The sequence below is a fragment of the Gavialis gangeticus genome, unplaced genomic scaffold (assembly GCF_001723915.1).
Source record: "Gavialis gangeticus isolate Ggan-Ray unplaced genomic scaffold, GavGan_comp1, whole genome shotgun sequence".
Lineage (NCBI taxonomy): Eukaryota > Metazoa > Chordata > Crocodylia > Gavialidae > Gavialis > Gavialis gangeticus.
The window spans coordinates 28241312-28266825 of record NW_017729033.1 but is presented as its reverse complement, the minus strand read 5'-3'; the positions used below and the strand labels follow the sequence as shown (position 1 = coordinate 28266825).

The window sequence follows — 25514 nt, the reverse complement described above, 5'->3', positions numbered from 1 at the left end:
CCCTAAGGCAGGCGCCTGCAGGACAGGTGTGGGGGCCCCCAATCCCTGCCCCAACCTGGGCCTTGCTGGGCAACCCCCTGCAGGCCAGGGGTTGGGGGGACGCCAGCCCCCCCATGGGCTCTGTATGGGTGGAGGCCTCAGACAAGCCCTGGGTAGGCTGCGCCCCCAGGGCAGGGGCCCTGGCAGCGCTCCATGTCGACACCATTGTAGGAGTTGCTGCTTGTCTGTGGCTTAGTGCAGTGCCTTCCATTCTTTTGACAAAAGATTTCTCCTCCCCTTAATGGATAGCTCATTTTCAATGTCCCTATTTAAAAGAAGATCCAACTTTGTACCCTGGAGGTACCCTGATTTGAAAATTTCTTTTCACAGTTTTGTGGACTATATCATGTCAAAGAAAATGAAAAATATCATTCATCTAAAAACCTCCTTTCTGTGACTGGAAACAAATTATTCAAGTAGCCTGCCCAGAGAAGGCAGTTGACACCCAAGGAATGAATTAGTTGTTAATTGAATTGTTAGGTATAAATTGCTTACCTGACTAGTTGAGGAAAAAATCCACAGTGGGGTTTTCAGAGTATATTTAACACAACCTGTAGTTGAAGAAAATAGAGTTGACTTAATTTCTACAGTTGGTATGTGAGGTTGGGCTTTTCTTGGTTACCAGTAGGGGGGGAGGTTGGTCAGATGTAGGGCTTGAGAGTCACTGGACTAACCCCATGCAGAGGTCCTGGCCCTGGCCCTGCATGCAGGGCTGGACACAGTGCTGTGGACCCTGCGCACAGTCAGTCCAAGGTGCGTACTGTATGTGGTGTCCTGCCAGACCACCCCTGCATGTTGGCTCTGGAGCCAGTCTGGCTCAGGCCATGCTGGAACAAGTGCACAGGGCCATTCCAACAGGGTACCGCATGCAGTATGTGCCTTAAGCTATCCCCGTGTGCAGTGTTCAGCATACATAGTCCATCCACCCGTGCGCACCCACACTGCCTGCATCATGCACTTAGAGCTTGTTGTGCATGCAGCCGTGGTGCTCACTGCCTGTGGGCTGCAGCCAGACCTACATGTGGCAGTGCTGGTCTGGGGTGTGGGCAGCACGCAGCATCCCAAACTGACCCTCTGTACTGGCTATAGTGCTGGGTTCAGCCTGTGTGCTTCAAGCAGAACGTACTCCTTACCAGCCCCATGGTGCTGCAGGTACAGCAAGCCCCAGGGCTGGTGCGTGCTACATGCAGTGGACAGGCTGGACCTGGTGCCAAGGGTGTTGCACAGGTGGTTGGTCCCAGTCCAGCCTGCAGGCCAGCCCGGTGATCTTCATTTAGTTTGCCAGGCCAAATATGTTTGACATCCTGATTGTAAGGATCTGTCTGAAGAAAACAAACTTTCAGGTCAGCTCAGACAAATATATCCTAACCTGTGCATTGACTTTATTCAAACCCTCTAAAATATTTTGCAATGCAGTTAAGTGCTGAAAACTGTGAGTATATATAGTGGTATATTATAGTATTAGTTTAAGTTGTATTTTGTAGGAAACATCATAATTTAAGAAATAGAAATTGTGGATTCTTTATCTAGCAAACTGTCTACATTTGACAGAGGGAGTATAGCAATGAATATACAGTTGTGGTGAATCACATTTTGTGCCTGAATGAGTTCACGTGGCTTAACAGCTGATTCATACACAACAGCTGCTTAATCCTACACTTGGTGACAGGCCACATGCCAAGAAAAGCAATCTGGTGTGCTGCAGTTAACAGACCATTCTTGTTTGGAATGTCCCTTGCATGGTCACAAAGTGAAACTAAGAATTTTTACATTGCCTTAACTTCAAGGTTGTTTGAAGTGACAGACTCTGAAAACAAAGATGAGGGATTACTTCAGTGTACATCTTAAAAGTAAATACTGTCATAAATCCATAGGAATACCAGAGTAGCTTTTAAAACCATTATCATCAACAGTTAAAATAAAATGGAGTGCCATAGTAGGGCTGCCAGGCTCTGGAATGGACTCCCAAGGGAGGTGGTACTCTCTTCTACCTTGGGGGTCTTCACGAGGAGGCTGGACAGATATTTGGCTTTGGTGTTATGACCCCGGCATTCATTCCTGGCTGGGGCAGTGGGTTGGACCTGCTGATCAGTTTAGGTCCCTTCCGACCCTAAGCACTATGAAACTAAGCACTAATAGTGCATCACAAATTTCAAAAAGATTTGGTCCTCCTTTAATTTAGGCAAAGAAGTGGCAAGAACAAGTTCAGGGCAGGACAGAAGGACTTTCTTGCTTCTCCTGGAAGAGAAAGTTGTAACTAGCTAAATGAAAATCTGTTACACACACATGCACACAAATGCAAAATTTAATTTAAATAACTTTTACAAGTGTTTATCTTTTGAATAATGGATAGCTCATTGTACAATTCTCAGTTAGTATCCATTTTATTGAATTGTCCTATTAATAGAAAAGCCCAATCCTACAGACAAATTATACCATTTGGAGAACACAGGCAAGGATTAAATAGCAAAGAGGAGGGAACAAAGAGCTGTCTGTCCTGACCCATGATACCTTAAGTTCCATAAGGTAGAAACGGAAAAAATCCTGATGTGGCACCAGAATCCAGGGGGAAAACACTAAACTACCGGATGGTAATTGCTCTACCTTAGTAAACCTTAGTAAATCTACTCTTGTTGGTATACTTAACCTGGAGTTAAATCTTCAGCTACCTCATGGGACCCAGTCTCTTGCAACTGCTGGCTAAATAAAACCCTGCAGACATCTAGCATAATCTCTGCTGCCTCCCATTGTAACATTGACAATTTACTATTTAATAGGCTGGAACTTGGCGTCCATAATTGTTGCTTGTGTCTTTATAAATCAATATTTTAAATTTATAAATGCCTAGTTAAAAAGAACAACAGTTATGGTCTTTATTTTTTAAATAATCAAATTTTAACTTTCGTCTCCAATTAATTTTCAGTCTCTTTCTCTTTCAAATGGTGCTTTTACCATTTTTTTTCTCTCTATTGAGCAGCAGAATACATACTTAAGAAATGAGGGTCTGAAGCCCGCTACATTTATCTAAAAGGAATGGAACACCTTGGAATGTTTCACTGATGCAGCATATGCATGCACATTACTAATTTTTTTACAGTGGAGACGCTATATATTTCTATAAATTAAAAACTGCACAAAACTTGCATCAGATTTGCCCTTTTTGTGTATGCTGCTAAAAAGGGCATATCACAGTGGAATAGAGGAAAGGAGGAGTGTGAGTGAAGAGTAAGAGTAACATGAGAATTTGGAGCCAAACTCAAAGATGTCTGCTTTTGCCTGTTGTAGCCTTTAATTGTTTTCTGTCTATGATTATGTGAAATAGTTATTGATTGGCTCTGGATTTTTTAATAAGCAAGAGGTAGGTTGGTAGGATAAAAGTCACTGAACTGTAACAAGCACTCAGAGTGATTGCTTATTTTTCCACTTTGGGTAACTTCAGAGGCTTAATTTATCTTGGCATCATTTCTCTCTTGCTAGTAATATGACACCCAGCCTTACATGATCTGGTCTAGCCCTGAACCAGTGGCTGTAGTGCCAAAAAGTAGATCCTTTGGTAGAGCAGTGTAGAAATAAAAAGGAGAGTGGGGAGTAAAATTGGGGTGGGAGGAAGGGCGATAAAGGGATCCTGTGTAGCATTAGAACAGGAGAAAAATTAGTGCTTGGTTTGGGGTTGCACAAAACTAAATGCAGAATTAAAAAAAAATGTGTGTAAGATACTGTACTTTCAGTCTATGGAAGGAGAAGAAAACAGAAAATTGAAAGCTGAAGTAAATCTCATTAATTTTAGTGAGATTATTGAAAGCCTTACATTTCCAGTGGTGCTGCTGCAAATGCTGTTGTTTTTAGGTTCTGTGTTTTCACATTGACATACTTTTAAAGGTTTTCTTTATTTATGTTGTTTGTGTTAAATTTTAAAATTAAGAAGAACAACTTCAGAGAGACAATTTGTAATGTGTGTTTAATGTTACATGCACTTTGGAGGTTAGGGTGTCATGATGAAAGGTGCTAACGAAATGCCAAAATCACATGTTTAATATGGCCTGTTAAATCACGTGATCAGCAAAAGAATATTAGCGTGCATTTTAGCCTGTTTGAGGCATAATTACATTAAGCAGTAGCCTGTCTGACATACTGCAATAAGTTGTTAAATAAGTGATCTCTAGAGGCTTGACATTCTGCACAGTGGGCTTATTTTTTTTTTAAACCTAGTGCTAGCTACATAGGATTGCTGTGCAGGACAGCATGCAGTATGTCAGCTGACTCAAGTATTAGTTTCGTGATGCAGGAGGAAATGAAGTGTTTGATTCCAAAACTTTTCGCTCCTTCAACATAATGGTGAGCATATTATCTGTTTCTTACGTGCAATTGTATCTAGGTTAGTGCAGTCATTTTAATTTACGTAGATTTGTGTGTGCCCCAGAGCCAGTTGTTCATTTAGTCATTCTTGAAAACAGTGAAAAGACCAGCTCCTTCTCTTCCTTTTCTAGCCCCCCTTCTCTCCCCCAAAGAAATAATTTGTAGATGGTACATGTTTAAACTGAGGGCAACGAGGACATGCTGTCCATATTTAGCATCCTACTCAGGGTTTTTTTTAATAGTGTTTGATGTTAATGCAGGAGACATGTTCTAATGTTCAATATTGCTAAGTCATCTCGAGTTAGGTGAATGTTCATTTAGCACATTCAAACAATGCAGCAATGTAGCTAAGATTAGAAAACTGCTTTGTCACTTAACTGCAAGTAATAAATGACAAATTTAAAAATGTACGCTGAATTAGTATTACTGTCTCAGAATGGAAAAACTCTTTATTTTACATGTTGGTCCTTTCCCTTCCTCCCTCATAGTATTTCATTGTGTGTTGCTACCATCATCTATTCCCATGCCATGTTCATTCCTCATGCAATTGACGTGTGTGTGTGTACATACAAACTTTAAAAAAAAAATGTACTATAACATCACTGAGATACAGGCAAGTATGGAACTTTTTGCATTTGCTTTTCATCACTCATTTCCCTGTGTGTTTTATAGCATCTTTGGAGTAAAATTTATTTCTTTCTATTTAATGCATACACAGATGTTTAGAAAGATTTTTTAGTCCAATGACGAGATCTTTGGTAGCTTTAGGAGGCTGTATTGTATAAATCACAGCAATTTCAAATTTTGTGGGGGAAGAAGGTTTTAGTTGTAATAGGAAAAGCAAGCTAGAGGGGCTTGGAAGAAGCTGTAAGTAAGGTGATGTGAAGAGCCTAATCCTACAGTTTCTTACAGCCCCCTATAGGTTGCTTTTATCAGAGTTCCAACCTGCTGCCTCTGAATGTATTAATTGCAACATGTCATCCCTAAATTTAAATTTTTGGCTTCAAAATGATAATATATTTTTATCAAATATATTTTTCTGTGTATGCTTTTGTGTTCGCTTATCTCCTCAAAGCAAAAACCATTTCACACTGTGGAGTTGTGTCCAGAACAAATTTTGATTCTCACATTTCTTTCCCCATTGGTACACAAAAGCATGCTGTCTGAGTAGATGCTTGATGGAAATATGCTATACTACTGTTTTAACTTATAAGGAAAAATGGATGGAGTATACAGGAACAAGAAAAGACAGAATGAAGGAGGTGCTTTAACCATAGTACAGACACTTTAAATTATAAGAGTAATAGCATAGGGCTTGAATTAAGGTAAGAATTTTAAAGAAAGATCACTTCCACTCTTCAGTCTTTTAATTCCTACTGTCTTTTTATTGCTTTTTCTTCTGTTGGACAGTTGTCACTTTCCAACAAATATTTTAGGTGCAGTAGAAGATGAGGCTCAGCTTCTTCAAGTGATAAATCCCAGTGATCTATTAATTAGTCCATTACTGTGATAATTCCACTCAACAGTGTCACATATGGAGTGTATATATAACATGTCATTGGTAAACTGTCAAATATACTACAGTAAGTTGTGCACTATGACCTTTGCAATCAGAAAAAACTATTTTCCCTGAATTTACTTGTTTCATTTTACAAGGGTACTTGTACATTAAAAAAATAGTAAATTCATGACTGACTAGATATGCTTAATGCATTGTTGATTTAGGAAATCATTATAAAAGTTAAATCTCTTCTTAGTAACTTGCATTTTGTGTTTTTGTTATGCAGAGCTCTGGAATTGAAACTTTAGTGGAGGAGCTTTGCTCCAGACTGAAAGATATTCAGAGTAAGCAAGGTGAGAATTATACTGGATGTTTTGAAGAAATTGTTTGTAAAATGTATACCTTCAGGGTTTTCTGATGTAGATGGTTTGATTATATTACTGTGGTCTCTTTTAAGTAGGGCACACATTTTGAAAATAAAATTAACACTTTTTATACACATACATTAGTTGACCTGAAAATAGCTATAGGGGACTTCTTGAACAGCTATTCATTTGTATATGTATTCAATCATATGTGTATGCCTTAGTGAATATTTAGTCCTGTTGCACTGCACTCCAAAAATGTGTGCTGTATTCTGTTCTATCCTGTGTATCATTGGCAGTATCTTAAGAATAAATCACTAAATTCAAATTGAAGCCAAATAATTATACTGTGAAAACCCACTTCAGTTGGGTTGAGATTTATGATTTGAAGTCTATCTGAAGTCTCACTGGGGATGGAACTGGTACCAGAAGGATTACAGGAAGGAATAAAATTGCTTTCTTCTCTAGAAATTTTCTAGTAAGAATGAAGTGATTTAAAGTTCAACAGCTGTGCAACAAATGCACACGTATGGGCCAGTTTTATATTGCTTTACTTTTACATTCCATAGTGGCCGTGTACAGTCCTACTTGGAGAATCATTATTCTCCTGGTAAAAAAAAAAACAAGTGTACAAGTATTTCTGGTCTCTCCTGGATCAAAACAGCAGTTCTGGGAGAAAAATAAGTGAACTCCAACAAGCGAGAAGATCGTCTTGGGGGAGTTTTTACCAAGAAAATAAACATTTGTACTTTTTCTCCCAGCTTAGCTCCTCCCAGGAGCTAGGAGTCACCCCAGTCTGGAGAATGCACAGGGAGCAACTGTTTTTGCCTCTCCGCAGCCCCGGAGGGGAGGGGAGGAGCCGTTGCCAGCTGCTCCCATGCTGGCTTCTCATATTCTGGGGACTCTGGTGAGAAGCAAACCAGGGACACTATTAGCTGAGCGATGGCAGTACTGTAAGCCCCCTGTCTGCTTCTCGAGCTGGAGCCCCCAGAATGAGAAGCATGTTGGGGACTTTGCCGTGCTGTTTCTTTCCCCTGCCAGACTGGTCTGGAAGGAAATGAGCAGCAAACACCACTCCCTGTAGGTTCTGGTTTTGGGAAGAGGTGGGAGCTTTGCTTCCCATTGCCTGGCAGTATAAAAGCTGGGAGTGTTGGGAAGCAAGCTCAGCGAGAGCCTTTCCAAGCCCAGTTCCTGCCCTTCTGAGACTGGGAGCAGAGCAGAGGAGCAGCTGCTGTCTGCTTCCTACCTGCTCCCCACACCAGGGTCCTCATTTTGAGGACCTGGAAGGGTGCTTTGCCCTACTTCTTCCATCCTTGGAGCAGCTGTTGGTCCCTGCCTCTTTTCCAAACTAGGCGCACTGCCTGACTTGGGGAAGGGGCTGGGAACTTTGCCCTAGTGCTCCCTCTGCTCCACTCCTGGAGATCCCAGTCTGGGGAAAGAGTGGGTACCAGGAATGGAGTAGGGAGTGGAGTGTGGTTTTCCCCAGATTAGGATCACTGATTTATATTAACTAGTTTGACCTCAACTTCTTTGAGTGTGTTTTTCAGAACTGAAATAAAGAGTTTAACTGTTTCAAGCATGATTTTTATGTACCTTCAAGTAAAAAAAAAAAAAAAACACACAAAAGAAATGCATCCAGAATAAATCCTTAATTAAAAAGGAAGCTTTCCTTTAACTTTTACAGAATGCTTTGCAATGAACTCCTCTAGCTGACTCAGAGGTGTTAATCAAATAAAAAGATTAATTTTGGCAAGAATAAAAAGTAATTATGTTTTTTATAGATTATTTATTTACATTTTTACAGGTTCAGTAACCTTTGCTATGCTCAGCCATCACAACTGAAATCCCCTCCCTCTGTTTTTTCCTCACCCAATCCAAAAAATTATTCCAACTTCTGTAAAGCTTAATTTCCCCACTGAAATACATAAGGGATTAGCTATCAAAACATACAGCAATTCTGTCTTGAATAAATGGGCATAATTAAAGTCTAATCGCTTGTGTACATTTTTTGAGAGGTTTAGGGCCTCAACAAGAAACTTAACTAAGTACAGTAAAAAGTTTTATAAGAAAAAGGCATAGTTAGATAGAGTATAGTCTGAAGTTACCATTCAGTTATCGATGGGGAAGAGATTAATTAGATGTAGAAAACTTCTTGATGTATGTAACATTAAAGAAGGGTCACAGACTTTAAGTTTGTTGCACTAAGTTAAAAGGTTGCTTCATATTACTGTAATACCTTAAAGTGTAAATCCTCTGGGTTTTTTCGTACTGTTAATATATATTATAACTTTCTGAATTCCACTATAAAGCTTTCTGGGATTTTATTTTGTACAGATGAGAAGATTCACAAAAAGTTAGAGGGCTCTTTGTCTCCTGAGGCTGATTTATCTCCTACAGCAAAGGATCAAGTGGAAATGTATGTATGTGTGTGTGTGTGTGGTTTTTTTTTTTAATGCCTTATTAAATATGATGGTTTAAAAGAATGCAACATTATAATTATTGTAGTGTTCATTTAAGTGTCATGAAAAATGTCATCCTATAGCTCCATTTTTGCATACAATATTTTGTCTATTAAATATTTGCATTAGGAGGCTAACTTTATTTTTGTTATGGGAATCAAGACTGATATTTCTTGACACTTCCGAATTTAATTTGATGCCATATTATTGTATTTAATATGCTTTTTCTTTTTAGTTTCTGGTAAGGGGACAACATCAACTAGGCCAATTAAAGTGCTGAACGTGACTGCATATTCAGTGCCAATCTTTTTGTCCTCAAGCCAAATTTGTGGAATTACAGTTCCTTGTCTCTTATGGGTGCTTTTGCAAAGCATGTTTACTCTGGAGTATTCTGTTACTCTGGATAAGTAGAGCAGACACATGATGTACAGCAGTTATTCAGAAAGAAATTCTACTGTCCAGTGTAAAAATTCTCGTGTATCTGTTATGTGTCCACTATCGCTATCAGTTTCACTCTGGGATGGCCATTTGTTCAATGCAGACTGGCTGCCCTGCTTCCAAGTGACCTGGCCTTGTGATAATTTTACTTCAGGCACGGAGCTTGAATGAGCTGGCTACCTATGTCGCTGCCACCTTGTAGCACATTTACTCTGCAATAGAATCCGGGGTAAATTATTCCAGAGTAAACATGTTTTGTGTCCATATTCTAAGGTAATTTTATCTTCCATAACAAAAAACAAGAAACCATGAAATCAACTAAACAAGGTGTTCACAATGAGGTATACAAAGCACCTCATTATGAAATTGGGGGGTTTGAATTTGACTTCACTGGAAATGGAAATACGATTTTTATCTGATCTTTCAATTACAGTGAGCATAAGCAGCTTTTCAGTTAAACTGTAACAGGTAAAAAAAAGTTTGACAGGAGTGTCATTAGGTTTACAATTCATCTTTTCAAGATATAAGAGAAAATTGATCACTCTATTGTGCATGAAGTGGGGAAAATAACATTTAATGTACACCATGATTTTAATTTTGGTTGGACAAATGCTTCTCAACATCTGGAAAACAGACTCCGGTAACAGGCAAATCAACATAATTCACTGCTAATTATCCCAGTTGCTGGATCTCATAGAGTTTTGACTATATTTGAATGGGTGATCACCAAAATACATTTATTTCAATCTGTATATGTAGAGCAGCAACCTTTGTACCTTCTAAATTCAAAAGAAAGCAACTTACTTTAGAGTCAGTTAGACAAACACTTATCTAGGTTGTTTTCCAACAGCGATGATACTGTCTTGAACAGGCAGATGGACTAGATGACTTCCTGAGGGACTTTCCAGCCCTGTTTTTTATGATTTTATTTCAGCCTTATGTGCTGGAGAACTTTCCAAACAAATATTCAGCTAGCATAGACAGCGCTGAGGTAGCCGTGCCCATTTAATTATTTTCTTTTAAATTCATTAGGTTTAAAGAAGAGAGTTTGTTATCCTGTACATAAAGTTACTTAAACATCCCTCAAAATACTGTGGCTTTTGTTAATAGTAGGCCACTTCGAATATAGGAGAAAACATCACGGGGGATCGAACAATGTGCCTTCATTGCAATGGCTTTAAAGACTCTTTTTGGATTTTATGATTCTACAATTGATCACAATAAGTTAACTCAAACAAGCTTTAGTTAAAGTGCCCCTGCCAGCATTTTTCAGCATGGGGATGGATGCTAGTACATGAGACTCTGAAGTCTGCTGGAGCACAGTAATAACCATGCTTCAGTTGACTCAATTAATCGAGTCTGTTCTGACATGCTGTGATTACAGCACATCGGAGCAGCCTCACTGCACATGTATAGGTGCCCTTTTGCTTTAGATATGTTGTCAGAGGTTGGGAGTCTGGAGACTATTTTTTAAAGCTCTCGCCCACTGGCATGCATTTTGATTTCTGCATATGTCATAATTTGCATTTGTTAAAAAGAAAAAAAAAGAGAGATCAAAAAGTACTTCTAGAAGTGTAGGAAGTGTAGGATTTCAGAATTTGTCAGTGTTCTTGAGAACATTCACCAGTGCCATTTCAGTAAGGGAATCCTAAATTCCATGTAGGAAGTTCTCTTCCCCACCCCCTTCCTTTTCCATTTGCATTTGAACAGAATGAACAATGACTGGTATATATTTTGGGTTTTAAAAAAGTAAATGTGAACTGAATTTAAATGTCACCTTTTTCTTTACAGGTATTATGAAGCATTTCCTCCTCTTTCTGAAAAGCCAGTTTGCCTGCAAGAAATTATGACCGTATGGAATAAATCCAAAGTTTGTTCTTACTCTAGCTCCTCATCTTCATCCACTGTTCCACCAACTAGCACTGATACATCCTCTCCGAAGGACTGCAATAGCGAAAGTGAAGTAACTAAAGAGAGAAGTAACAAAGCATCTGCCGCTGTACATGAAAGAACCCAGCAAAAAAAAAATAAAAATGAGAAGGAGAACAAGTTTAGTAATGGCACTGTTGAAGATAAGCCTGCTTTATATAAAAAGCAAGTTCGACACAAGTCTGAGGGAAAGATACGTCCTCGCTCTTGGTCTTCTGGTTCCAGTGAAGCAGGCTCAAGTTCAAGTGGGAATCAAGGTGAATACAAGGCATCAATGAAATGTATTAAAGTAAGACATAAAACAAGGGAGGTTCGAAATAAAAAGGGGCGTAATGGGCAAAGCAGACTTTCAGTGAAGACTGGTGAAAAGGCTGACAGACAAATCCATAGTGGAAGCAGCAGCAGCAGTAGCAGTGGGTCCATCAAACAGCTGTACAAAAGGGGTAAAAGACCATTAAAAGAAATTGGAAGGAAAGAAGCTGGTAGTAATGATGGAAAAGAATTGTATTTAAACAGCAGAAATGAAAAGGAATATAAAGAAGAACCTTTGTGGTATACTGAGCCGATTACAGAATATTTTGTTCCTCTGAGCAGAAAAAGCAAGCTTGAGACTACGTACCGCAACAGACAAGATGCATGTGATATAACATCAGAGGCCGTAGAAGAATTGTCTGAATCAGTGCATGGTCTTTGTATTAGCAACAATAATATTCATAAAACATACCTCGCAGCAGGTACTTTCATTGATGGTCACTTTGTAGAAATGCCTGCAGTTCTAAATGAGGATATTGAACTCACTGGGACCTCAATATGTTCTCAAGCAGAGGACGACAAATATTTGGATGATGTTCATCTGTCAGAACTAACACACTTCTATGAAGTGGATATTGATCAATCCATGTTGGATCCTGGTGCCTCAGATATGACGCAAGGGGAAAGTCGGATTTTGAATATGATTCGACAAAAAAGTAAAGAGAAAACTGATTTTGAGGCAGAATGTTGCATAGTGTTAGATGGAATGGAGTTGCAAGGGGAAAGTGCAATATGGACAGATTCGACCAGCTCTGTTGGTGCTGAAGGGTGGTTCTTGCAAGACCTTAGTAATTTAGCTCAATTTTGGGAGTGCTGTTCATCTAGCTCTGGTGATGCAGATGGGGAAAGTTTTGGAGGAGATTCTCCTATTAGACTCTCCCCTATCTTAGACAGCACAATGCTTAATTCACACATGCTTGCTGGCAATCAAGAGCTCTTTTCAGATATTAATGAAGGGTCTGGTATAAACTCTTGTTTTTCAGTGTTTGAAGTGCAATGCAGTAATTCTGTTTTACCATTTTCTTTTGAAACACTCAACTTGGGAAACGAAAATGCAGATTCTAGTAGCAGTGCTAATATGCTTGGAAAAACACAGTCTAGATTGCTAATATGGACCAAAAATAGTGCCTTTGATGAAAATGAACACTGTTCCAATATTTCAACAAGAACCTGTAGTCCATGGTCACACTCGGAAGAAACACGTTCAGACAATGAGACTATAAATATTCCATTTGAAGAATCCACACAGTTTAATGCAGAAGATATTAATTATGTAGTTCCTAGAGTGTCTTCAAATTACGTAGATGAAGAAATTCTAGAGTTTTTGCAAGAAGAAACCTGCCAGCAGCAGGCTAGAACATTAGGAGAAATGCCCACTTTGGTTTTCAAAAAAAAATCTAAACTAGAATCTGTCTGTGGTATTCAGCTGGAAGAAAAAGCAGAAAGTAAAGACTATGAAACTACACAAGTGTGTAGTGAAAGCAGCCCACATGGAGATGGCTACAGCTCAGGGGTTATTAAAGACATTTGGACAAATATAACAGACAGAAATTCTGCAGCAATGGTAGAAATAGAAGGAATAGAGGATGAAATGTTTTCAACTGATGTAAATAACTACTGCTGCTGTTTGGATACTGAAGCAAAAGTTGAAACCCTCCAGGAGCCTAATAAGGCAGTGCAGAGATCAGAGTATCATCTTTGGGAAGGTCAAAAAGAGAACTTGGAGAAGAGAGCCTTTGTTTCAAATGATCTATCAAAAGTAGATGGTGGTGATTATACTACACCATCAAAACCCTGGGATGTAAATCAGGATAAAGAAAACTCATTTATACTTGGTGGTGTCTATGGGGAGCTCAAAACATTTAACAGCGATGGAGAATGGGCAGTAGTACCACCCAGTCACACAAAAGGAAGCTTATTACAGTGTGCAGCTTCTGATGTAGTGACAATAGCTGGTACAGATGTCTTCATGACCCCAGGAAACAGTTTTGCACCTGGTCACAGGCAACTGTGGAGGCCATTTGTATCATTTGAACAGAATGAGCAATCAAAGAGTGGAGACAATGGATTAAATAAAGGGTTTTCTTTCATTTTCCATGAAGACTTGCTGGGAGCTTGTGGTAACTTTCAAGTTGAAGAACCAGGGCTTGAATATTCATTCTCTTCCTTTGACCTCAACAATCCATTTTCACAAGTTCTTCATGTGGAGTGTTCATTTGAACCAGAAGGAATTGCATCTTTCAGCCCAAGTTTTAAACCCAAATCTATTTTGTGCTCTGATTCAGACAGTGAAGTTTTTCATCCCAGGATATGTGGTGTTGACAGGACACAGTACAGGGCTATACGGATTTCTCCAAGGACTCACTTTCGCCCAATTTCTGCATCTGAACTTTCTCCAGGTGGTGGAAGTGAGTCAGAATTTGAATCAGAAAAAGATGAGGGAAATATTCCTGTCCCTTCTCAAGTGGATGCGTTTGAAGATCCACAAGCAGATTTAAAACCACTGGAAGAAGATGCAGAAAAGGAGGGGCATTACTATGGAAAATCAGAGCTTGAATCTGGAAAATTCCTTCCTAGATTAAAGAAGTCTGGAATGGAGAAGAGTGCACAAACATCATTGGATTCACAGGAAGAATCAGCTGGAATGTTGCCTATAGGAAACCAAAATCCGTGTTTGGAATGCAGTGTGAAAGAATCGCTAGATTTGAGGGATATGGAAAACTCTGAAGTAAACTGCAGGATAGTGGAGCCACAAGAAGAAACTAATAGTTTTTGCAGTTGTAAAGCAGGTTGCCAATTCCCTGCATATGAGGATAATCCTGTTTCTTCAGGAGAGCTTGAAGAGGTATGTGCATATGTAAGATGCTGAATTTGCAGGTAGTGATGGTCAGTCAACTATCTGAGCAGCATCAACTTCACTAGTGTGGTACTCCAATTAAATGGATTACATTTAATGTATCAACAGTAGTGTTTAATAATCTGGTAACAGTACAGGGTTGGGCTACATAAATAAGTCTGCCATTTGAAAAAATTTATATTGACAGGTTAAGAAAATTGAGTCCCTTTTTGATTTGTCTGAACATTTTTGTTTATTAATCTTCAAATGCATGCATTTTAAAACAGAAACATTAAGTATCCCAAATCAGTCCTTTAAATTTCAACAGTAACAGGTGATGATGAATGTTAAGGCAAGGATTTAAATACAGGTTTCACATTTTGAGTAAAATATCTGTCTTTGCCAAACTGAACAGGAATGTTTTGGTCCCATTTATTTTAGCTCATTAAGTATGTTTTATGTTCAGTACTTCAAAGAAAAAAGTGTGTTTGGAATACTAACTCTAGAGGAAAATAACCTGTTTCCTGAATAAAATCTTTAAAAAAAAATAGAAACAAATATTGAAAATGTCTAATGTTACCTTATTGTATTCTTTTTAAGCATTTAAAAGGGTTTAATTTATTAAAGGATTACATGGAAGAGTTGCTAAGAATTACACCTAGTAATCACCATCAGACTATGGAGAACATAATTTTAATATGCACTATTTCTACAAAGTGCTTACTTGGGTGATCCATATAAGAAGCCATGGCTTCTCTGACTTCCTTGGGGTTATTGTGGTAAAGTAAATATGTCCTATACTATTTCAACAATAATCACCAGTAATGTGCTTTCAGTTTTCCTTGCTGTGGTACTGTAAGAGGATAGTATAAATTTAAAATACTCGTAAGTACTAACCCTTCAGTTAATCCCCTCCTATTTCCATATGTATGTATTTATGTTTACTCCATTACATTTAAACCCAGCTGTCCACATTTTTTTCTTTATTTGTACTTTCCTTCTTATTTCTTCATTTATCCTCTTCTCCACTCATTCAGTTTTTAATTCATCTCCTTCAAATGAGTTGTTGCTGCTGTTTCCCCTTCCCATTGTCCACCTGTGGTAGTGTTTTTCCTCTTGCCCAAAAGTCACATAATGCTTTTCCACTTACTTTTTTCAGGATTTTTGCTGCTTTTTTTTTTTTCTTCCTATTTTCCTGGGCCCTTACCAGGCGGCCACAAAGAAGCCATGAGGGTTCTTGCTCATTTTGTGCTAAGCCATGTGCAAAGAGGCACTAAAATGTTAGTAAATTTAGGCTGAAAATGGAAAGATACATAACGGTCAGAAGAGTGAAGTTCTGGAACTGCCTGCCAAGAAGAGTAATGGGGGAGGGAAAGCAATGTAACTCCATTTAAAATGGAGCTTCATAAATAGGATTATATGAGAGGTAATTCGCCTTGTTAGTCTTAAACCAGGCAGAAGGCAGGGTAGATTTTCCCCTTTATAGACTAACTAAATCGGAGAGATATAGCATAAGCTTTTGTAAGCAGAATGCTTACTTCATTGCATGCTGTAAAGGGACTTCTGGAAGCAGAGTTGATAAATTCATTTCTTGGACACCATGGTGAAAGTTGGTAATGGCCATACCACCACCATGTCGTATTGGAGACCAGCTGACTGCTATATCTACTTTTCTGCAAGTAGCTCTCACCCTTAGCTCAATTATCTACAGCCAAGGTCTGTGTTATGACCATATCTGTTCTTGGGATGCACACCTTAAAGCAGTGCTTCCCAAATTTTTGATACTCGGGGCATACTTTGTGGACTAAAATTGGCACAATTTTCTGCTTTGAGAGCGAGACACTTTACCTCAAAACTGGCTGCCACTTGGTTGAGGTTGCAGTGACATTGAATTTCGTTGTCAGGCAGCTGTGCTCCTACACCAACACAGACTGCATCATCACTGAACCAAGTAACATGGATTATAACATGCAGGGTTCATTTAGCTGCACTTCTGTCAACATCATATATGCCATCATGTGCTTACAATGCCCCTCTATTCTCTACATTAGAAAGATAATGCAACCTGTCCAATGTAAGAATTAACAAACACTGCTGTGACATCAGTACCAGAAAAGCAGATAAGCCTGTCACACTACACTGTAACCTCCCTGGACAATCCATCGTTGACCTCAAGAGTGGCTGTTCTTAGACAACAAAACTTTAAAAACAAACTTGTACGGAAAGTAATAAAACACAAAATCATCCACAGACTGTATTGTGTTAAATTTGGTCTAAAATGAGACTGGATTCTTGCCCCATTACCTGGATTAGCTTTTATAAACCCGGTGTCCCTCAGTGGGTTTACTGGTTTGTTTGGTTTTTTTTCTCCTACCCACCTTGCCTCTCTCAGCGGTGCTCCCTCCTTTTTTTCTCCCCCCTTCCCTATCCTTTGTATTCTCTCTCGTCAGTTTTCTGTGTTGTAGCTCTGCTTCCTCCAATTGCTACACATCATCTGTTGAAGTCCTCTGCTGATGAAAGCTTATGCATTACATCTTTAATAGTAGTTAGTCCAAAAAGATGCAGATCCACCCTAAATCCGCCCTGCCTTATGCCTGGATTATATGACTCAGGCCTGTAGCCTGTGTAGTCACCCTACTTTCCATATGCTTTTTTCTTAATAGAAATACTGGCATCCTCTCCGAAATCATTAAATTTCCCACTTACCAGAGTGGGAAGAAACATCAAGATTTGATTTCCGTGCCTGCCCCTTCCCCTTTCATTTCTGTTTCTTTCTTTTTCCTTGTCCAGTAATCCAGCCGCGAGAAGCAGATGTGTTCTGGATAAGGAATTTTCCTGATTGCCACTACTTAGTACTTGGGAAATGAGGGGTTCTGAAGGAACGTTAGTCCAGCTGCTGATGGAAATTTCCCAACGTCATGTTTCTGAGCTCCTTTTTTAGAGAAGGGTTAAAAGGCTTCCCTTTCTGGGGCCTGCATCTAGCACATGACTAGGTCAGAATTCCCATAGCTTTAAAGTTCAAAACCACATAGGGCATGTATGTATTGCTTCCATGATGCTCCTAAGACCACCACCAGCAAATATGCTGCTGTGCACTTGATCTTGCTTTGTGTGTGCCAAACCCAAAAAGGAGGTGGTGAAACTGTCCTGAGGATATGCCATGTTGCTGCTCCTGAGAGCTGTTGATCCTTGATAGCAGCACTTGAACAGGCGGGGGTTCTCAAGATGGCTTCACAGCTTCATTTTTAGGTTTGGTGTCTATAGAATCGATTCACTGCTACATGCCCAAGTAAAAGAAAAAAAAAACATATGTAAAGTTTTTATAATTAAAAAAAATTATTCACACTCAGGTTTTAAGTTGAGATTTAGTAAATCACTGAGTATATCATGTATGCTATAAGATGTAGCTAATGTGCTTAGCAACATAAATAATACAGTGCTGTTTTAACAGTTTTATTAATTGGATCCAATGGTGTTTTAACCATTTTCTTACTGAATTGGATGCAGGTGAGAGAGTTTACTGGTCAGACTTGCAGACCACACAGATGCTTTCTAGGAAAGGAATAAAATTCAGAGATCTTGACCACCAACTAGTCTATAGAAAAAATTTAATAATAGCAGATGTAAGGTGCTAACAGAAAGAAAAAGAGCCAAATGCACATACAATGGGGGATAATTGGCTAGGGAATAGCACTTTGGAGAAGGATCAGAGGGCTGTGGTGGATCACAAATTCAGCACAAGTCAACAGTGCAGTGCTGTTTGGGGGTGGGGGGGAGGGAAAGAAAAGCAAATGCAGTTTTGATTTGCATAAATGGAAGCATTGTATAAAAGGCAAAGGATATGATAGTACTATTCTACTTGGCCCTACTTAGGCCTCGACTGAATTACTGTGTCCAGTTTTGGGCACCACATTTTAAGAAGGATGTAGAGACACTGGAGAGGGTCCAGAGGCAAGCATTGAAGATGACAAAGACTTTGGCAAGCAAGCTGCGTAAGGAAAAGCTATTTAGTTTAGAGAAAAGGAGATTAAGAAAGAACATGATAGCAGTTTTGAAATATTTGAAAGGCTGCCACAAAGATGGAGACACATTAGTCTTCCTTGCTGTAGAGAGTAGGACCTGAGGCAGTGGATTTAAACTGCAGCAAAGCAATCAGCATAGGAAAAAAACAATCTTATATTTGCATATCAGCAAACAGTCCCCCCCCAATTAAATACATTGGCTATCATTAACCAGTTGCTAGAAGCAGCATGTGCTCAATTATAGAAACCAGCTCTGAAGCTTGAACGCAGGCCATTCTGGTCATGCCCGTAGAACACATGGCCCATATTGGGTAGGCACACTGATGGGAGCCTTGGCGGGGGTATGTGCGAGTATGACCCTTAAAACAAACAAACAAGAAACAACCAGGCATTTTGCTCCCCCAGGAGGGAACAAGCACTAGATGGTACTACAATACCAGACCAGCACTCCAAGAGGCTGGAGCAAACTCCAGCTCCCTCCCCTAATACCAAAAATGCTACCATAAGGCTAAGTTTGTGCAGCCCATCTGAATAAGAGATAGGGCTCATTGTGCTTAATCCCCCTTAGCACCAACTCTTTTACAAGTCATGGTGAACCACTACATCAGATATACTTTTACTACTACTTCACCCCCACAGCTGACCGATGCTTTGCTTTTCCACTTCCAGTGATTCCTGTTTCTTTGCAAGCCTTAAATGTCTGGCAAACGTCACCAAACTTCTGTGTAGCTGAGAGGCTCTGTCACTCCCTCTCTCAGCCTGTCTCATGTGGGTAGTGTGGCCTTATGGAGTGGAGCCAAGCCAGGCAGCCCTGTGCCTGATCTGCGTATACATTTTTGGAGGGTCCCAGGATTTGTGACAAGAATACCCAGTTCCAGTCATGAGTGGGGGGTGATTAGCACATGGATCCTATGTAGAGTACACACATATACTGTGAGCAGTGCTGGGCTGTGGGGTCTCAGGTCCTCAAGGGCTGTTGATTCTGCAGGGGCCAAGCCAAATAACTTACGTGATAGGCCATAAACCTTTTGGCTCTCAACTAATACCATGCATGTTTTGTACTATGTATGACCAGGTATAAAAGTTGTGCTCAGTAATGTGTTTGTGGAATACCTGTGCTGATATTTACAGCAGTCAGGGTTGGGGCCACTCAGATCCACAACAGTCTCCTGTTCCCTGCTGCAGTTTTTTTCCTTCGCTTTTTGTCATGCAGCTCACTTCCATCTTTGCTAGGGGAAAGATCAGAGCCTAAGCAGGAACTGACAGTAAGGGGAGGTAGGAAAGCTGCAGAGGGAAGAAGTTCTGGGGGCAGAGGGTAAGGGCTACCTGACCCTCTGCCCCCACAACTACTATTTTCCCTGTTGTAGCAATGGAAGGGGACTGAATTCAAGACAGCACTCTGATAATTAGATTCTACACCTGGAAATTTAAAACTAATTTATAAATTTTCCATATATAGAATCTAATTATTGCAGGGTCATCCTATATTCAGGGTCATGTATTCAAGTAAATATGGTACCTAGGGAAATTATCCAGTCTTCTTCACTGGAGGTGTTCTAGAAGAGTTTGGATAGACGTATAGCTGCGATGGCGTAGCAATACTGAATTCTGCTTCTGTGGAGGGGATTGGACTGAGTGAGCTTGTGATTCTTTGACTCAAGTACTTTCTCTTGACTGTATTTTTTATAACCAAGAAGGCTATGGTTAATCCATGCATTTCAGTCATATATGGGCAAGTGCTTACACTGATTGTATCTGTCTAGTGCCCTGTTGCGTTTGACCTTGGCTTTGACTTTGAAAAAATAACAAAACACTAACTTGATTGCATTTGTTATTTATGCTTTTTGGCAGGCTTACAACTTCAAGGTCATATTAAAATACATTCTTTTCAAGACATTTATAATTCTGCAAACATCTTGAGATCTGTTCCAGTTTACAATACACGGTATAGCCACACAGAGTTCTCCTTCTGATTTGCAGTGTGGAGCTATGTTTGTTCTTACAGGGTGAATCCAGATTTGATTTGTTTGAAGAGCTTGAGGTAACTATGCAGTCACTATATGCTCATCTATAACAGATTGGACTGCATTTTGAAGATGTAATATGATCTAAAACAGTGAAATGGAAATGCCTTAATGAGAACAGCTACCTGTAGTTTAGATATGCAAGGGCAGTTTACCAGTATGGAGTTCAGCGAGTCCTCAGACTTCTGCTCCTGCTTAATTATGAGATGAGGTGGAAAATAGAAACCATTTCTCAAAATGTAAAGGAACAGACAGCTTTGCTGTTCTAAAGTTTCTTGCTGTCTCCTGATATAGGAAAGTGAAACAGGATGTTTTCCAGGAAACCAGCCAGCAATGTGTAGGTTCAGCTTTAGGTAGACTTTATATTGCCAGAATTATGCAGACAGCCTGTATCAGCAGAAGTGATGCATCCAAACTCCAACAGCTTTAAGCAGCAAAAACATCCCATGTTTAGAAGGCTCAGATGGTATGTGCCTCATTCCTGGAGGAGGAAGATGAGATTGTAAACTAGACTTTGTATTTCAGTGGGCTCTAGTCACTTGGTAGCCTTATCAAGTAGAGGGGGGTTTATGGCTAAATTGTCCAGGTGAGAAAATGCTGAATAACAGGTAGCTGAAACAAGAGGATGGAGAGAGACTGCTTGCTCCCTGATAGCCCACCCAAGACTGAGCTGTCACAGCTTTGGAGAGACTGCAGAAAATATTCCCACCCTTCCTGCCAGTCAGTTTCTCCCTTTCCTGCCAGTCAGCTGGTGGAGGGAATTTTCCCTGCAGAGCAGTTTAAAAGCTGACAGGGCTGAGAACTGGGACTGGGCAGGCTCTCCCTGCCCTGTTTTCTGGCCATGTGGTCTTTAAATGCCACATGTGTTGTCCTGGGTGGCACATAGAGTGGTGTAAAAGCCATGGGGCTACCTGTTGATAGCCTACCCTTTTCCTAGGCAGGGAGGAGAACTGACTGTCAATTAATAGGCTGCCCTAAGGGTGGAGTGGCCTAAGGAGCATCCCTCAAGTGCGGGACTTCCCAACCTTTTCCTCAACATGATCCTATTTAAACAGGAAATTTTTTGCAACCCCAAAATGACACAGACAAAATCAACAAGGAAGGATTCATCAAATTTCTGCTTTAGTGCTTTGCACTCCTTTCATTTCTCGTTCCCATCCTTATTATTAGTTTACTGCTAGAGCTCGAAGCAAACTTTTTGGAGAAAAGCATCCATGTTAGATTTCCCTGTCATGTAAAATGTATTTCAGCCATCCAGTATCAACATACTGATTTTACATCAAGCACCTTGTGCCAGATCTGCAGCTGTCATGCATAGATGAATAACTACCATGTGCAAGAGTTACATATCTGTAAACAGGAAGCGTATTCATCATAATCGGTCAACACTATCAAGTGTCTTTGGGATCCCAGCCCCCCTTTTTTTAATCATTGTGACCCCCAAGGTTGGGGCTCTTGTGACCCTTGTTTGGAGGTCTTGCCTGTGTAGCTCTCCAGCCAGGGGGCTAAAACATATTTACATTTCCACTCCCATGCTGTTACCTTATCATTTAAGAATTTCAGAGACCTTCCCTCTAGTAATGAACACCTGTCTGTGGCCTCAGTGAAATGGCTGCTACTCTGGAAGGGAGGAGGTCTTGTAGTCTATCCTGGACTTCTGTTCCTAGCAGTGTGGAAACTTCTGTACTGCAGTGGTCTTCCTCTGTTTTACCTAATAACTAGTTAATGTAAGGGGGAGTGACAGCTTCAAGACAAGGGCTGTAGCGAAAAGTGGATAATGCCTGACCTATGACAAGGTAGTTAGAGTATTGTTTTGAAAGCAGAAAGATTCAGGTTCAAATCCACTCTGGGCTTCCTAAGCAGGTGCTCTTAACCATTCAGCTGTTGAGGCTAAACTATGGAACGACTGCGGCCCCCACCCAAACCCCAATGCACTTTATCCTGGACTTGCACTTGAGTGTACTCATTCATGCCTCGGCATAGAATTGAATTGAACAATTCATATGCTTAGCCATGTGCACATCCACAGTGCCAGGCACGCACAAAAAATGCCCAAGTACACAGATAAAAAAACTGACATTTGAGTACATAAAAGAAAGATTTCTACCCATCATGAGTTACTGTACGTACACCATTATTACAACAAATAGATGACCCTGTTTTGCTTTGTTTTTCTGGATGTTTAAATGATACGAGATAACAGGTTGAAAGTCTTAGCCTATGATATCTCCAAAAGGCAGAAATTAGGAGTATTCGTGATGAAACTACCAAAAATTCTGCATTCTTCCATAGGCAAAACTAGTACACTAGTATACTTTTTAAGGACATAGCCTGAAAAAAGGCTATACATCTACCAGAACTCAATATAAACTGTGCTTATTAACTATAAAAACAGCCTGCTCTATGCTTTTCATGCATCTTTAAGGCTTGCCTTATTTCCCTGAGTGCCTTTTGCTTCTTTATAAGGTACTTGAAATTGACAGGATTTCATAGCTGCTTTAGAAGCTCAGAAATGGATGGGTCGAGTCCTGCTCAGTTTCACTGGTTAAGTAGAGTACAGTTACGTTACAAGGTAGATAGTGGAGGCAAAGAGTTCTAAATACTCATGTGGTTCATACACCTAACCAATGTGCAGGTAACTAAGGTTTGTTATGACATTAGCAGAAGGTAAAAAACAAAACAGGACAAATGTGTTATGCAGTTTAGTAAATTATGCATTTTTAAACTTGCATATAAACTGAACTCACTATACTATATGTGTATATATAGAGAGAGCGAGCATGTATATGTGTGTGTGTGTGTGTGTATGTATACACACACGCTATATTTGTTAGATATGGCTATTTTAAAGGATTTCTTTCCCAAAGGAAGGATGTACAACATTGTAGATCTGTCAGAAAGGGCATGTTCAAATTAACCTGTTTTATCAAGACCCAACCTCCAGATGTTTGGCCTGATTACCTTAATAACTTATTTAAACTCTGTGGAACCTTACTGTATCTTTTGGTGGTTTTAGGAACAACTTCTACAATTGGGAAAGGATTAGAATTTCTAATCTTCCTCAGTGCAGATTATTATATATCCTGTCCAATTTAGGGTGCTTCACGCTCAATTTTTCCAGAACCCACTTTTCATACCAATATTCAGGGGATGAGAACAATCTTGTATTGGACTGTTCAAAAACTAATTCCAAGAAACAGAGGTGAAATAGATAAAAATAAGAAAGGGGGTAAAATAAACATTTGTTCTGAATTGGGGCCATGCCACTTAGACGTTTTAACTTGTAGGTATTAACAAACTAGACATTTCTAGGGTTAGGTGGCTCTTGAACCAGTGTTGAAGATCTATATTTTGTACTTATGCCTTCATTCTTTTCTTGTTCTAGCCCTTGGAGACATGCTTATCTTCTTTGAATAATTAGACTAAGAGATTTGAACCTAAACTTTCTGGATTAGGACACATTTGAGAGATCTGTCTGCTGCCTCTTTCACATCTCAGTTACCTTTATTCTTGCCTTTATCACTTCAGTGATCAAAACAAGTTTACAATCTCTCTTGTTTTTTTTCTGGTGGCTAGAATCCTGTGCTAAGCTTAACGGCAAAAGTGCATATGGCTTTTAGTCCTCTCATAGTGGGTGGTGACAAATCCCATCAAGATGGCAGTCTTTCCACATTAAATCATACAGACTCTGGGCATTTTTCTGCATTCTAATTCCACATTCTATGACATCACGGATGCCAAAAAGATAAAAATCCATAAAGGTTACCGTTCTGAAGCTGGGATCTGAAGTCTCCATACTTTCTCCAAAATAGCTGTACCCCTGATGGATTAGAACTGTAATTCCGGTGGGAAAGATTGCCTTTTTGGTATCATTTACCTATCCTGTTGATAACTGCATACAGTTAAAATAAAGGCTACAGAAGTCTGCTGGGTTCATTTGTCTTGACATTTTGACATTTCATAAATGAGCAAAATCTGAGCTAGCTTCTTTACAGTCTAGTCTGGTACCATAATATTGGTAAAGACTTGGATATAATTAAATTCCTTTTTAATGAATTTTGCAGTATGGTTCTGATTTGAAGCACTGATTACATCCCTATAGCATCTGAGTCCTCCTTCAGTTTTTCCTTGTGTTATTTTTGTGGGACAGTACTACTTTCCTATTCCCATTTTCACAGATGGAGAAAACTAAGTGACTAATGAAATATGTAATGGATGTAGGAATTGAACCTAGCTATCCCTAGTTTTAAGGCTAGGTGCTTCTCACTTACTTAACTTTTTTCCATTTTGTCTGAGTTTGAAAATGCATCTTCCTGGTTGGGGTGGGCTGCCACTGCTGCTGACTGCCTTGATCCAGAGCAGAGCTACAGTAGAAGATAAAGGGGAGTGGGCAGGGAGGGAAGGCAGCACAAGGGAACCAGGGAGTGAGGAGCCAGGCATCAGGTGCAAGCAAGGGTGGGGGATGCAGGGGAAGGCTGCAGGTTGGGAGCAGGGGCAGGCAGCGGGAGGAGGGGGTAGACAGAGGGAAACAAGTGGCAGGGGGAGCAAGGGGCAGTGGTCCAGCTGCTGGTCCCCTGCTGTTGCAGCTTTCCCTCTAGTAGCAATGTGGGGTGAGGGGTGAATTTAAGGCAACCGTCCACTAATTATAACAAATTTATAATTTTCCATGTATGGAATCTAATTATTGGGGAGCCATCTTAAATTCAAAGTAGTCTTGGTTTCAGATAAATATGGTAGTTTTAGTGATATAATAAATCAACCGTGTCAGTCCTTCTTCATATGTGGTCCTTTATTGCATATTTGAATTAAGGCCCCATTATGCTAGGACTGTGCATACATACCTCAAAAAATGTATCATAGAATCATAGAATCAATGAGTCGGGAGGGACCTAGACAGATCATCTAATCTGACCCCCTGCCATGGGCAGGAAGGAGCACTGGGGGTGGCAGGGGTCATAAGAGCCCAGCCAGGTGCCTATCCAGTCTCCTCTTGAAGATCTCCAGGGAAGATGAGAGCACCACCTCCCTGGGAAGCCTATTCCAGGCTCTGGCCACCCTTACAGTGAAGTAGTTCTTCCTAATATCTAACCTAAACCTATCCTCCCTCAGCTTGTGGCCATTGTTCCTGGTGACTCCAAGGGGGGCCCTGGTGAACAGACTTTCCCTGAGTCCCTGCTGGTGGCCCCTGATAAGGTTGTAGGCAGCCACAAGATCCCCCCTCAGTCTCCTCTTG

At 40.1% G+C, this 25514-nt stretch overlaps 1 protein-coding gene and 1 long non-coding RNA gene across 5 annotated transcripts in view; both read left to right on the top strand.

Annotated features, from left to right (window-relative positions):
- The window catches only part of KIAA0232 (KIAA0232 ortholog), a 101003-nt gene that overhangs the window by 55448 nt on the left and 20041 nt on the right, over positions 1-25514 (top strand). For 2 of the 4 annotated variants that reach the window (XM_019526160.1, XM_019526159.1), the window contains exons 3-5: positions 6183-6249; positions 8596-8677; positions 10950-14244. In XM_019526160.1, the coding sequence (XP_019381705.1) occupies positions 6183-6249; positions 8596-8677; positions 10950-14244 (3444 nt within the window). Of the gene's footprint in view, positions 1-4248; positions 4375-6182; positions 6250-8595; positions 8678-10949; positions 14245-25514 lie in introns of those variants that run through there. The other 2 variants (XM_019526161.1, XM_019526162.1) reach the window with 2 other exon arrangements.
- Positions 24857-25514, top strand: part of LOC109303838 — a 1350-nt gene continuing 692 nt past the window's right edge. The window contains exon 1 of the long non-coding RNA XR_002099239.1: positions 24857-25132. This is a non-coding gene — a long non-coding RNA (uncharacterized LOC109303838). The remainder of the gene's footprint in view (positions 25133-25514) is intronic.